The sequence below is a fragment of the Engraulis encrasicolus genome, chromosome 18 (assembly GCF_034702125.1).
Source record: "Engraulis encrasicolus isolate BLACKSEA-1 chromosome 18, IST_EnEncr_1.0, whole genome shotgun sequence".
Taxonomy (NCBI): domain Eukaryota; kingdom Metazoa; phylum Chordata; class Actinopteri; order Clupeiformes; family Engraulidae; genus Engraulis; species Engraulis encrasicolus.
Window position 1 is genome coordinate 13,768,532 of NC_085874.1, and position 12,941 is coordinate 13,781,472.

Here is a 12,941-nt window from a genome sequence, read left to right on the forward strand (position 1 = left end):
TGTGTGTGTGTGTGTGTCTTCCCAGGCTGGCCTGTGACAAGGCTGTGGTGGCCTTTATGAAGGAGCGCACCCTGGGCAACAGCCCATCACGGATCCAGGCCTGCGTCAGGGAGCAGCACACCATGTCCTACATGACGCAGTGCCTGGGATTGACCTAGCCTGAGTATCATCCTCCGTAGTGACCGCGCTAGCTCAATACTTTCGCTTGCTGACCACGGAGTCTGACCCTGCAGCCACCCCTGGCAGTTGGAATTCAGATATTCGTTCAGTATCTGAATAGCCAATAGGCTCGCTGATAGTCTAAGCCCCTCCCCAAGCCCTCTTACGTGAAGGCCAGCCTTCTATCATCATCAACAATCAACATGGCCGACTTGGTAGCGGTGGCTCGGGCCCGCTTGATCGACGAAGCGATTTCGTCAGTTCTCACTGAAGTCGAAGGAATTTCGGAGCTTAAACGCGAACAGAGAGATGCTTTGCAAGCTTTTGTCGGCGGGGAAGACGTTCTGGCATTGTTGCCTACCGGGTTCGGGAAGAGTCTTATATATCAACTCGTGCCTCGCGTGTGCAAGAAGTTGGCGCTGGGCAGTTCTATGTTCCACGGCGTGGAGAAACCCATTGTCATTGTTGTCTCCCCACTGGTCGCATTAATGGAGGACCAGGTGAAAGAGGCCCCGAAATTCGGTGTTTCGGCCGCGCAACTGGGCAGAAACGACGAGGAGATTTTGAGTGGAAATGTCGAGCTCGTTTTCGGCGGCCCAGAGAGCTGGCTTCTAAACGACAAGTGGAGGAGCATGCTGGCGTCTCCCCGGTACAGACAGAACATCGTGGGCATAGTTGTGGATGAAGTTCACGTGACGTACAAATGGTACATTATTATTCTTTCATTTCTATCAAGGCTTACTGATTGAGGCTAATTTAACTCATTGACTACCAAATCACGGGATAACCCGTTTTTCATATTTTATTACATATTTCATAACTAGACACTCCAATGGTTATTATGTGAGGTTTTGGTAGCTCTGTGATGAGTAGAAGAGACATAGATGGCTGTCAAAGTTCGTGTCATCATCTGAAGATTTTAATAACAACGCCAGGCTCTGCGCCAACCCAAGAATAATTTTAATAACTGTAAGCCTACTGTCTGGAACTGTGAAGGAAATCATGCACTTCCTGTTCACGTTATAGGAAGTCGCCTGAGTCATCAAAACACGGCGGTCTGGGCTTCGCTAACTAAATTGTAAACACATGTCTACAGAAGGATAAGAAGGCTTGCTGTCATCAAATTAGGTGTGAAATGGAAAGTTTGGAATGAAAAACCTGCACAACATAGCAGCAGAATCTAACGTTGGTGAGTGTAGGCGCTTCTACTTTTTATACTAGAATGACAAATGCCCATCAGGCTAACTAGCACATCAGATGATAATATTAGCTGTAAACAGCATTGATCCAGGTGTGTTTTTCATTCAAATAGTGTACTTGGAAGCTACTGGTCTTGTCTTGGGGGAGTGAAAATAAAATTAGATCATCATTTAAACTCGTAGAGGCAAAGAGCGCATCCGAGACATAGCCTAAAGGGCCTTTTCTCCGCTCGATTGGGGAAAAGCGCTATTTTCCGATAAAGTAGTCCGCACTTAAAGCTAAATATCTTCGGAATGGAAGAAGATAGGGGCATACCGTTTTCACATGTAGAAAGCTGAAAAACAACAAGTGTCTTTAGGTCTAAGGTAAAATATTTGGTTACTGTCCAAAAACTGACAAAAAATGACGAAACTGTGGGAGCCTACGTCTGAAATTCCAAACAACCCTTGGTAGTCAATGAGTTAAGACCTTTATAGATTCCATCAGCTGAAAGTTTTAGTCCCAAATCTAGTACTAGTACATCTGTTCTTATGCGTTGGTAACTTGGTATCAGAAATATAGAACTGACCGGTATGGAATAATTTGATATACACGAGCCCTAACTTAGCCCAAAGTAGAAATTAATTCCAATATACTGAAAAGGTATTTTCAGATTGATGTATTTTAATACTGCAACGTCATCTGCAATCTAACGCTTGTGATCAATGTAGAAGTTATGTCTTCAATTGTCTTGCAAAAAAATTAATCAATATAATCTTTTTCTGCACTTGAAGGGGACAGGCTAAGAAGAAAGAGAGAAGTCCTGCCTTTCGAGAAAGCTTCAGTCGGTTGGGTGAACTGCGGTCAATTGTGAAAGAAGGTAAGATTATTACAACTACATGTACATGTTGTAACTATATGTCCTTCCATATGTTTTAGATTATACCAATGTTATCTATGACCTAGTAGTAATGTCCAGTGTATGTTCAAAATGGTAAAGTAGATACATAACAGTAACATTATGTGAGGAACCAGTTTCTGAAGGCATAGAATTTATTCCAGGTTGTAACACATGATGTGCACATATTATGTACAATACAGTAACACATCAGAGTTCTTACACTTATACCTTTAAAGTTTAACTAATGTATACATTTTACAGAAGGAAAATCTATCTTACAAACACATTGATTGCTACTGAATGAAAAGGTCACATTATTTACATTGCATACAGACATCATTGCTCTAGAACATGTAGACACATCTGTTTGACCTGCATGACACTAGTACATTTACCCAATAGTGGTTCTGTGGTAGGAGGTTTCCACAATTGATACATGTTTGTTACTGTTTTACAGGCATTCCAATCCTGGCATTGACAGCTTCAGCGGACACCCAATCTAGAGAGAGGGTCATCAGTATGCTAAACATGCAGGGAGCAAGGAGAATACACGTATCCCCAAACAGAGAGAACATTAGACTAGGTATTGTAAGACTGCCAAACGATAAGCTGAAATGCCTTGACTGGGTAGTTAAACTGGTAAGAGATGGTGGTGTTGCTGCACCACAGATAATCATTTACTGTCGGTCAGTAAAAACAAGAGGCAAAGTGCATCGTTACCTGCATACAGAGCTGGGACCAGATGCCTGGGTGGATAGGGACCCCGAAGAAAGAACAAAAAACTGTTTCATTGGAATGTACCACAGTTCCACCCTGCCTAAATACAAGAAATATGTTGTTTCATCACTGAATGGTAATGGCAACTGTAGAATTGTACTAGCAACTAATGCTCTCAGTATGGGGATGAACTTCCCAAATGTCTCTTATGTCATTATGTACGGCCCACCGGAGGATGCAGAAGATGTACTCCAGCAAATTGGTAGAGCTGGGCGTAGTGGGTCACATGTTAATGCTGTTCTGTACTATCATGGGACACAGCTAATAAAAGTTGACAAGGGTGTTAAGGGCTTGGTGACTACAAGTCCAAGTGACTGCATTCGTAAGGCTTTATATTGCCTGTTTGAAGATGGCCCTGTGAGCGTGGAACCTGGTCACAGATGCTGTACACACTGTCACAGGACATGCAAATGTGCAGGTGAAGCATGTGAAATACCCTTCCCACCATCTGAATCCTTCATGAATATTTTCAGGTTGCAAACTAGATACAGAGATGTAGACCCAGAGGATAGAATCCTGGTCAGGGAACTACTGCAGGAGTATCGAGCTTACCTGCTGCTCAATACTACACATCTGTATACCAACTCTGAAGCCTGTACAGGTTTTAGTGACGAATTGATAGAGTCTGTTGTTGAGAATTGTACACACATCTTTGACTATGTTTACATTGTCACACACCTCCCTGTTTTCTATGGAGAACATGCTAAGGAAATTCTCCGCATTATATATGAGGTGTTTGGAGACATTGAGTATGTTGAGCCATCAGTTTTGGAATCTTTTGATGAACCAGACCTGGATTATCCTGGGTATTTTGATGGGCCTGATGACTATGACAATGTTACCGAAAATGATGTCAGTTCATTGTATGGCAGTGACTCTGATCTAGACAGTTCATCTGGTATAGATCCAGACAGTTACTCTGGTATAGACTAGTAGCTAATACTACTACAAGGTATAGAGACTGTGACCTTTGACTCCTTGACAATTTCCTACCTTAGGAAAATTCATTTTTCTTTGATGAACACCATCATGTTTGATTTTTCAATTTGATAAGTTTGATAAGTTGTAGAAATTATCAAATGACACCAAATACCAGAGTGTAAGTTGATCATATCCTTGTTATGAACAGAGAGAAAGAGACAAAGTGATTATAATAAACAGGTGTCATTTTATGTCAGTGTCAGTCTTGTTTATTTCTATTTCCTCAGTGTTCTATAACTTGGGTGAAGATGACCAACCAATATCAACTGTGTACATTTTGAAGCTAAAGCATACAACGTTGAGACCTCTTTCCATTACAAACATTGAAAAATGCTATAATCATTAATAACTCTCAGCCATCACATTACATATAGGCAGGTATTCGACTTTTTGATCTAGTGCCTTCCCATTCTTTTCTAGACATACATATTGTTGTAGGTACTGTTTACCCATACTTTTTGTTCCAAAGCTTTAATTTGGCCATGATCCACTCCCACATGTTGGTATACTTGACGCGGGCTAGCAGATTTCTATCAAAGTTTGGGAAGGCACCAAATGCCCTGTCGGCAGAGAAGTTGAAGAGATCTGCCTTCCTGATAACTTCCACTAGTTTAAGGATGTCTGGAGTTTCTGGCGCACAGTGGTGGTAGCCAGAGGGACTGGCAACTGTAAGCTCTCTGTCCGCATTATCCAAAATCTTCTTGAGGGATCCGAGAGACTTACTCACCCTATCTGCGCCGGCCTCTGTAAGATTCGGCCCCATTCCCTTCAAGAATGATTTCAGTAAGTTATTTAAATGTTCGAGGTGCAAGTCCAAAGGGATGTTTTTTCCTTTTCCCCCCTTCCCATTGAAAAACCTGTTCCATTTCAGGCTATGTGCTTTTGCTGGTGACAGCACTGCCGAAACATGAATCAGCAGAAGCAAGGTGCTATACGCATACTGGGTGCGCCCATAGGCTCTGTAGTACAACAAAGCGACTCTATACAGTCGGATCAGCCGCTCCCCGTCCCCCTCTCTGACGGCATCTTGCATGTCCTCAAGGAAGAGCCCAAAGCTAAGCCTTGCCTCCATGTGATTTTTTTTGTAGTCACAAGAGGGAGGCTTAGCAGTGGGCTCTTCCTTGTGGCTTGTGTCCTCCCCAAAGTCTAGGCCATGATCTTTCCTCTCATGTTTGAGCCGACATTTTGGGTAAACAAAGGTACGCTGGCACCCGGGTTCCCGGCAGCTCATTTCCTCCCTTTGCTGGGGCTGTGATGCCTGACTTACACCCTGGAAAATGTTGCCAATGTCAGCGTTGATGACAAACCTGTCAACAACCTTGGCCACTTTGTCGTGGAGCCAAGTTCGCTGCTCCTGTTTGGTCATGCTCATGATGTCCTGCGGTAAATCCTTGGGTACATCTGAAAAGACATAATGAAAAAGCACCGATAGCTTTATAGATGTTACTGCAAAATGGCATGTAGTCTTACATGTAGTCCTCTCAAAAATAATTACACTATGTCATATTTGTAGATACTGTGATCTATTTGCATATTCAAAATCCATCCCTGCAACTAAAGGGACCAACAAATTGTCCATAAGATCAGTAGCTAATACACCTAAGAGTGTCATAACAAAGCCTCTTACAGAACATTGGACTATGGTGTGTGACTTCAGACTTGAAATGTTGCAGCTCTATTCCTTTGGAAAGGAGAGGCTGGAGCACACTGCAGCTAGTTTTTAAAGACTTTATTTGTGCACACACCCGACTAACGTTTCGGTGTTGCTACACCTTCTTCAGAGTCAAAATTGACTCTGAAGAAGGTGTAGCAACACCGAAACGTTAGTCGGGTGTGTGCACAAATAAAGTCTTTAAAAACTAGCTGCAGTGTGCTCCAGCCTCTCCTTTCCATTGACGTCTGTCCTACTGTGATGCACCTGTAAGCTGAGTGAGGGATGATGCGTAGAGTACCAATTCCAGCTCTATTCCTTTGTGAGACAATTAAGTAAGGCTGATGGATGTGCAAGCACATGCAAGTTGTGCACCAATAAAAATGCACGGAACTCAAATTGCAAAAGCTAGGAATGGATTGCTACGTATGCTGTAAGGTTATGTTGTCAACATAAAAGACATGTAAGGCTGTATAATGCAATGTCGGTGTATCTAATGTAGAAATCTTATAAATCACCTTCCACATTTTCCATTCCAAAGACCTCCATCGCCGCCGCAATGTTCTTGGGACGTATCTGGAGACAAAGCAAGCCCAAAGCTAATTTTCTACACTGTTACTTGTGTACATGTCTCCCTTCAATACTACATAGGGTATTGTCCATTGATTCTATCTGAAGAGGAGAATGATGTCCATTAGTCGATCACTAATGTCATGTATTTGCCAACATATATTCTGTTCAAGGCTCAGGACTTCATATCCAAGCAGATAAAGGATCAGGGTTGAGCAAACCATATAAAACAAACTGAGAAAACATCTGCTTGGATATCGGACAGGACCATTTTCATTAAAATTATTGGAAGGAAGTGAACAAATCGACAGCATTGCATGTTTGAATCAATCCACCAAGGACAATAAAAGGTTTAATTTAGATAAAATATGACATGCTTAAGCATGGGTGGAGGGATACAAAGACTGCTGAGAGTTATGCAAGTGCACCTGGACTTGGAAGATGGATCAAACGTAGAATTGTAGGTAAGGTAAGAATTGTAGAAACTGATACTGTATGTGTGCACAACACTTACTCTCTCTGCATGTGCTGTAGGATATCCACAAGATCTGAAGTAACACTCTCATTCTTGAACAGCAGCCCAAGTGGAAACTGAAAATAAGGAAGAATTTGTCAGAGTGTGTAGTTGCTGATGCTCCATTGAACATACCCAGCGTAAGCAAGTGGCCAGAGGTTATTATATACGGCATAGAAACATGACAAACTATCAATTGTCTACAAATTATAATTCATAACGATCTAAAGTGTACCCAGATACTTACATTAGATTTAGAGGTCAGGAAGATGCAAAGCTTATATATTTACTTAATAATTGTTCAACACATTTATGTGCATGAAGTTTGAAATAAATAATTTGCTTTTGACATTAGTAGAGAATAGCATAATTGACAGAAAAAAAAATCCAAGACTACTACATTCCAGTTATACTATATGTAGCTCACCTCAGTTGATGGCTGTGTCATAGTCTCAGAATACTGGTGTGGTATGTGATAGATTACAGCAGGTGCAAACTGTTTTAGAGCAGGGAGGTGTTTGGTCAGGATACGGCTACCGAGAATAATGAATTCGGTACGAAGGTGAGCTTCAATCTCTGGGGTGGGAAGACAGTCTCCAATTTGGAATAGTGGAAGTGGTTTGACGGGTTCATTGTTTGGAAGATGATGAGTCGAGACACGGTCTTGTACGGCAATATGATGTGTCCAGTGGATAGAGTTGTTGCTGTTTGTTTCTGACTGGTGATGTGTCTGTTTGTAGAAGTCCAGGTTATCGAATATGATACTGTAAGTTGGTGGTGGTGGTGGTGGTGGTGGGGTGGATGGTGGAGTAGATTGTAGAGTGCATTCAGGTTCAATTGGAGGGGCCAGGAAGCCGACTGCAAGATCACTGAAATCTTCTGCTGTTATAGATAGGTTGTACATCTCCCCACAGACAGCACGTGTATCCACCTCCCCACCGACAGCATGTGTATCCCTGTCCCCACCGACAGTATGTGTATCCAACTTTTGTTCAGCATATGCTTCCAGCTTCCTCTTCATGGCTTGTAAATCCTTCCCACATGTGCTGGCCAGCTCCCTCTGCTTCACTCGTGCATTGTCCTGTGTAGTAGATATTCCGAATTTACACAACCGAGCAAATACAGCAGTTTTTGCCCCTCCATGTTGCAGAACTGTGTTTATGTAGTGCGAAAATGCAGAGAGCTGATTGTTCCGGCCACGTATGGCAACTGCAGCACTTGCACAGATGTGGTTTCGGGAGTTCTTAGTTACTTTACTGAGGATGGACAGAAAGAATGGTGACAATCGCTTCAGGTCTGATTGGAACTTATCGAAGGAGAAGTTCTCCAAGTCTTGCGCACTGGTTTTCCTTAAAATGAAGTCACTCTGTATAGCTGTCAGTTTTGTGCATTCTTCTTCCAAAAGGTTCAGTGACTGCTCCTTTATCTCTTTTACTAATCCCTCACAAGTGAACATCATCCGTGCTGCTGTCTTAAATTCACCTCTGGCAATGTTTTCTACAATGCTTATAAACAAACAAATAAACAAATAAACAAACATCTTTCCATAAACTAGAAAACAAGATATCTAGAATAACACATCACCCTACATGTTAATTTGTTCCATCTGTGTTGATGGCACATTTTCATTTCAAATACTCCTGTTTTGGTAGGGAAGAGCACAGATGTTTCTAATAAATGCAAAATACTGATCTACCGGTAACGTTAAATGATTGGCAAGATTTAAAAAATGAAGTAGCATAGATATAAGCATTGATACCAATCAACATGGACAACAAAAATGAAAAGTGCAGTGTCCTGTTCGTCCTAGACAGTGTTGGGAGGTTATGCATTACAAAAGTAATTTATTACTGTAATGCATTACTTTTTGCTGTAATGCAGTCATATAAGGCATTACATGCCAAAAAATATGTAATATTTACTTAGTTACAATGCTAAATAACTTAGGTTACAACTGCATTACAATGACCTGGATTTTAGTGGTATTCGGTGCGGTGGGTCAGAAATAAGCTTTTCCTGAACCTGGTAGTTTTTAGTCTGTATGCTGCGAAAAACACCTCCTACATGGGAGGTGAAAAAGTCATGACTCATGAGCTTGATTAACACTAATAAATTGACAGATCCACATTTAGGCATACAGTTCTTTTGGCCAAAGTAACTAAAGTAATGCAAAAGCAATGTAATGCCTTACATTTTAAATATAGTAATATTGTAGTGTAAGGGATTATTTTGAAAAGACAGTAATATGTAATCAGTAATGCATTACAGTTTTTGAGTAACTTTCCCAACACTGGTCCTAGAACAAGACACAAAAAGATTCACATGATCTTTGCTATATATTTCAAATGCATAGGCCTACATAACCAGACTAAAAAAAGGAAAACCCTTACTTTGGTTTCGCTGGTTCTCTGAGTAGGCGCCTTTGGCGGTGCCTTTGGTGGCTTCGGGTCGGGTGACTTTGAGGTCGTCTCCAGCCTTTTTTTCACCGCTCTCGGAGTTTTGGAGGGGGTCGGCTCTCTCGTCCGCTTTTCGTTTCTTTGTGGTGTTTTCTGTGGATCAGTTGGCTGCCTCTCACGGTCATCCACGTCTTTCCACTCTTGCAGACGTGTTAGGGTATCTTCCACGCGCTTGATATATCTGTGACATTTCAAACATAACCTCTCGGAGGCATCTTTTCTTCTGCGCAAAATGACACCAACAGCAGCAAGCCGCTCAAAGATGGGCTTTTCGACTGGCTTCTCTGGATCAGGATTAGGATCCGGTAGGTCGAATATCTTTCTGAGACTTGTCAGAGTCCCATTCACGCGAAGATTTGTAGGGCACAAACGACAAAAATCTGCAAAGTTGGGAGGGCGAGGAACTTTCGCCGAACACGATGCAGAGGTCGCCATCTCTCTGCCGTCTTAGTGGGAATTTTCTCCCACACTCTTCTTCGTAACGGGTAGGTGCTAAGAACTGTTGCGTGCTGTTGCATGGCGATTCTTCGAGAACTGGACCCAAAAAGGGCAATAAAAGACACCTTGCAACGAGAAATGTCGCGCTAAGCACTTCCATGTGAGAATTTCGCGCGGCGTTCTAACTCATGTAAACAACAAGGTCACGTGAAAAATGGGGCAGCGTTATTGGACTGTTGGTCTCTCAGGTCACCCAATCAAATGAGGCCCCGCCCAGCACGCGCAGCTCATTAAGTGAGATAATTTCCAACTGCCAGGGGTGGCTGCAGGGTCAGACTCCGTGGTCAGCAAGCGAAAGTATTGAGCTAGCGCGGTCACTACGGAGGATGATACTCAGGCTAGGATTGACCAGCGCCATAGAGAGGGTGATGAGGCCAGGAGTCATGCGTGGTCCGGTGCCCTGACTCCCTGAGATGCACCCTGTCCCGACGGCCGCGTGGTTCACCGCCGTGTACGCCTGGGAGGTGGCCACCAGGGTGCCGGAATCGAAGGCCCGGATCACGGCCATCTACGGCTCCATTTTAAAGATGGATTCCACCAAGAAGGTATGCTACTTCATGCACACAATCACTCACTGCGGTTTTCACTCTTTTTTTAAATGAATGACTACATCGTGTGTGTGTGTGTGTGTGTGTTTGTTTTATTTTTTTCAGATGACATAGAAGCTCGCTGGTCGAGCAGCTGGGCTGGCCTCCTGGGTCACCAACGTGGGCAACGAGTACGGGCAGGTCCTGGTCTCGATGCTCACGGAGGCGGAGGGGGATGGCCTGACCCAGATGGCCGAGGGCCTGGTGCAGCGCTACAGGGAGGCTGGGAGGGCACCTCCGAAGGTCCTCTATGTCGACCGGGACTGCTGCGCGGCTGGGGCAGCAGCCGGGATGTACCTGGAGTGGCCTGAGCTGGTGGTGCGCCTTGACATCTGGCACCTCACGTGCAGGTTCGCAAGGGGTGTCAGCATGGACAGCCACCTGCTCTACGGGCCATTCATGTCCCGTCTGTCCTTCGCCATCTTCGAGTGGGACCACGCCGACGTGGAGCTGCTCACCCTGGCAAAGAGGAGGGAGGCCAATCTCGGGGCGACGGCCCAGGTGATTATTTTAATCATTATTTTACTACTTTTAAATCATTATTTTTTTATTTTATATATTATATCATTCTGGCATTTATTTTAACATTTCGCATTTAGATACAGTTGTCTAACGCCGAGCTGCTGTGCCACTGTCGACGTCGCACGAGGGGGGCGGCTGAGACGCAGCGGCTCATCCAGGAGGCGCTGGACGCCTTCTGGGAGGCAAAGGACAACCTGGGAGTCGCCCTGATCGACCAGGAGTTGATGGCGCAGCAGTGGAGGTTGCAGCGGAGGCACATGGGCTGCATCCAGGACCCTCCGGGCGTGGACCTCTACACCAAGACGGGAGAGATCACCAGGGGCGGGGTGAAGCTCCCCGTCTACCGCTGCGCGAGGGGATCCACGTCGCTGGAATCGTTCCACCTGCACCTGTGCCGCTTCATACCAGGTAGGTCTTTTAATGTGACATGACGCATGCACAACAGCAACAACACAAGACATACGGTTCTTTAACAACTTGTTATTTTCTCCTTGTTTTGTAGGTACATCTGCGAGTGACGTACACTTCCAGATGTACCTGTTGGAGGGCCTGGTGCGGTGGAATGAGAACCGCGCCAGAGCAGCAGTGGTCGGGGGAGGACTGGAGGCAACCCGGTGCTACAGCAGCGACCTCCAGCACAACCTGGAGTTGGCCACCCAGAGGCTGTATGGCTGCACCCTGGTGGAGAGCTATACCAGGCCCAGCGAGTACACCGGTAAGTTGGCTGAGCTCAGAGAGAAGTCAATGTTTTCTGTGAGTTGGTTGGAGATATGGCAACTGAACTGTGTTTTTGTGGGACTGTGTGTGTGTGTGTTTCTGTTTGTTTGTTGACACAGGGGAGCTCATCGGGGTGGAGTATTTATACTCTCAGTCGGGCGCCACCCTTGGTGAGTTGGGCGATCCCGATGCTGCCGATGGCACGGAGGAGGGACAGGAGGAGGACGAGGGCTTCCACGACGGGCACGAGCTGCTTGGAGACCTGGGTGTGCCTGGCTATGCTGAGGCTCTCCAGCAGCTGCTCCGGCAACCCCCGGCTTCCGCCACTCCACCTGAGGAGGAGTAGGAGGAGGGGGGCGCTCCTGTGATGGAGGTGCAGGAGGAGTCCATCACCTGTTGGAGAGTTTTGTGCATGTCTGAAGGTGAGGTGTTAATGTCTTTGTGCTTTCTTTTCCCAGGACACCATCGGGCCTGATGGCAAGGGTGGCTACCAGCACGTGGTGGCCCTCGCCCACGCTCTCGTGGAGTCGAGGCACCACGTGTTCCTGACTCAGGGCCAGACCCAACATGTCATCGCCCTGTGGGAGAGACTGGCGGATTGGGACAATGCTACTGTGGACTCAGGAGGGCTGTAAGCTCCTGGGAACATGCAAAGGCCTTATTCACAGAGTTCCACTCTTCGCCACTTGGGGGACACATGAGAGCAATGAAAACCAGGAAGGCTTTATGTGACTGATTTTACTGGGTGGGGGTGGCTGTGGAAATAGACAGATGGGTATATGTTTTATTTATATGTCCTCTGTTATGGAGTCAATTACAAGATTCAGTCATTTTCATTTGTTCAGTCATTGTTTCATTTGTCATTTTCAAATATAAAATAATCTTATACCAATACAAAACAATGCAAATACACCCCTGGAGAAAGAGCTCATGTTTAAAAATGATTTAAGTTTGTGTCTTGAATTTAGGATTTGAATTTACATTAACATAATGCTAAAAGACAACATTCCTGCTTGCCGTCTTCTCCTTGGCAGGGAGGTGTGGCAATCAGTATCAATCAATCAACTCCGCTCTTGCGTCCAATTAGGGTTTATCAATTGCAATTTTCTGTACCAGCCGCTCTGTGCTTCCTTGTGCGGAACTATTCTTATAGCCCCCTCGAGAGAAGAGAGTTTATTTCCTTCCTCATAGCCCCGACAGCATTTTCTAACACATTTGTCTCGACAATTGTGGAGAACTGAGGCGGGGGAAGGCGAAACTGAAGTCTGTACCCGTGAGCTATGATTGAGTGTATCCATGGCAATATTGCGCATGCGCGCCACTGAGATAACCGAGACGCAAGGCGACCTGCCGGTGGCTGCGTTGGTAGAGCATTCGCACCCTCCTGTGGAGGGAGGCAAGCACTGTTTAGCTCTGTTTTGTACCCCTT

The 12,941-nt window shown here is 44.9% G+C and overlaps 2 protein-coding genes across 2 annotated transcripts; both read left to right on the forward strand.

Annotated features, from left to right (window-relative positions):
• Positions 1-296: 296 nt before the first annotated feature.
• LOC134468794 (uncharacterized) lies at positions 297-1,234 on the forward strand. The gene is made up of 2 exons (XM_063222665.1): positions 297-865; positions 1,186-1,234. Exons 1-2 carry the CDS (start codon positions 363-365, stop codon positions 1,232-1,234), a joined length of 552 nt encoding a protein of 183 aa, XP_063078735.1. The 5' UTR covers positions 297-362.
• A 9,192-nt stretch (positions 1,235-10,426) lies between these two features.
• On the forward strand, positions 10,427-11,858 carry LOC134468795 (uncharacterized). Its single transcript, XM_063222667.1, has 4 exons — positions 10,427-10,774; positions 10,873-11,203; positions 11,298-11,510; positions 11,632-11,858. Exons 1-4 carry the CDS (start codon positions 10,427-10,429, stop codon positions 11,856-11,858), a joined length of 1,119 nt encoding a protein of 372 aa, XP_063078737.1.
• Positions 11,859-12,941: the final 1,083 nt, after the last annotated feature.

Bases quoted from the DNA above. Each gene is read 5' to 3' on its own strand.
- LOC134468794 (XM_063222665.1), top strand. From the start codon at position 363: ATGGCCGACTTGGTAGCGGTGGCTCGGGCCCGCTTGATCGACGAAGCG. The intron at 866-1,185 runs GTACATTATTAT...TTCACGTTATAG, and splicing joins GTTCACGTGACGTACAAATG to GAAGTCGCCTGAGTCATCAA.
- LOC134468795 (XM_063222667.1), top strand. From the start codon at position 10,427: ATGCTCACGGAGGCGGAGGGGGATGGCCTGACCCAGATGGCCGAGGGC. The intron at 10,775-10,872 runs GTGATTATTTTA...TTTCGCATTTAG, and splicing joins ATCTCGGGGCGACGGCCCAG to ATACAGTTGTCTAACGCCGA. The intron at 11,204-11,297 runs GTAGGTCTTTTA...CTTGTTTTGTAG, and splicing joins CCTGTGCCGCTTCATACCAG to GTACATCTGCGAGTGACGTA.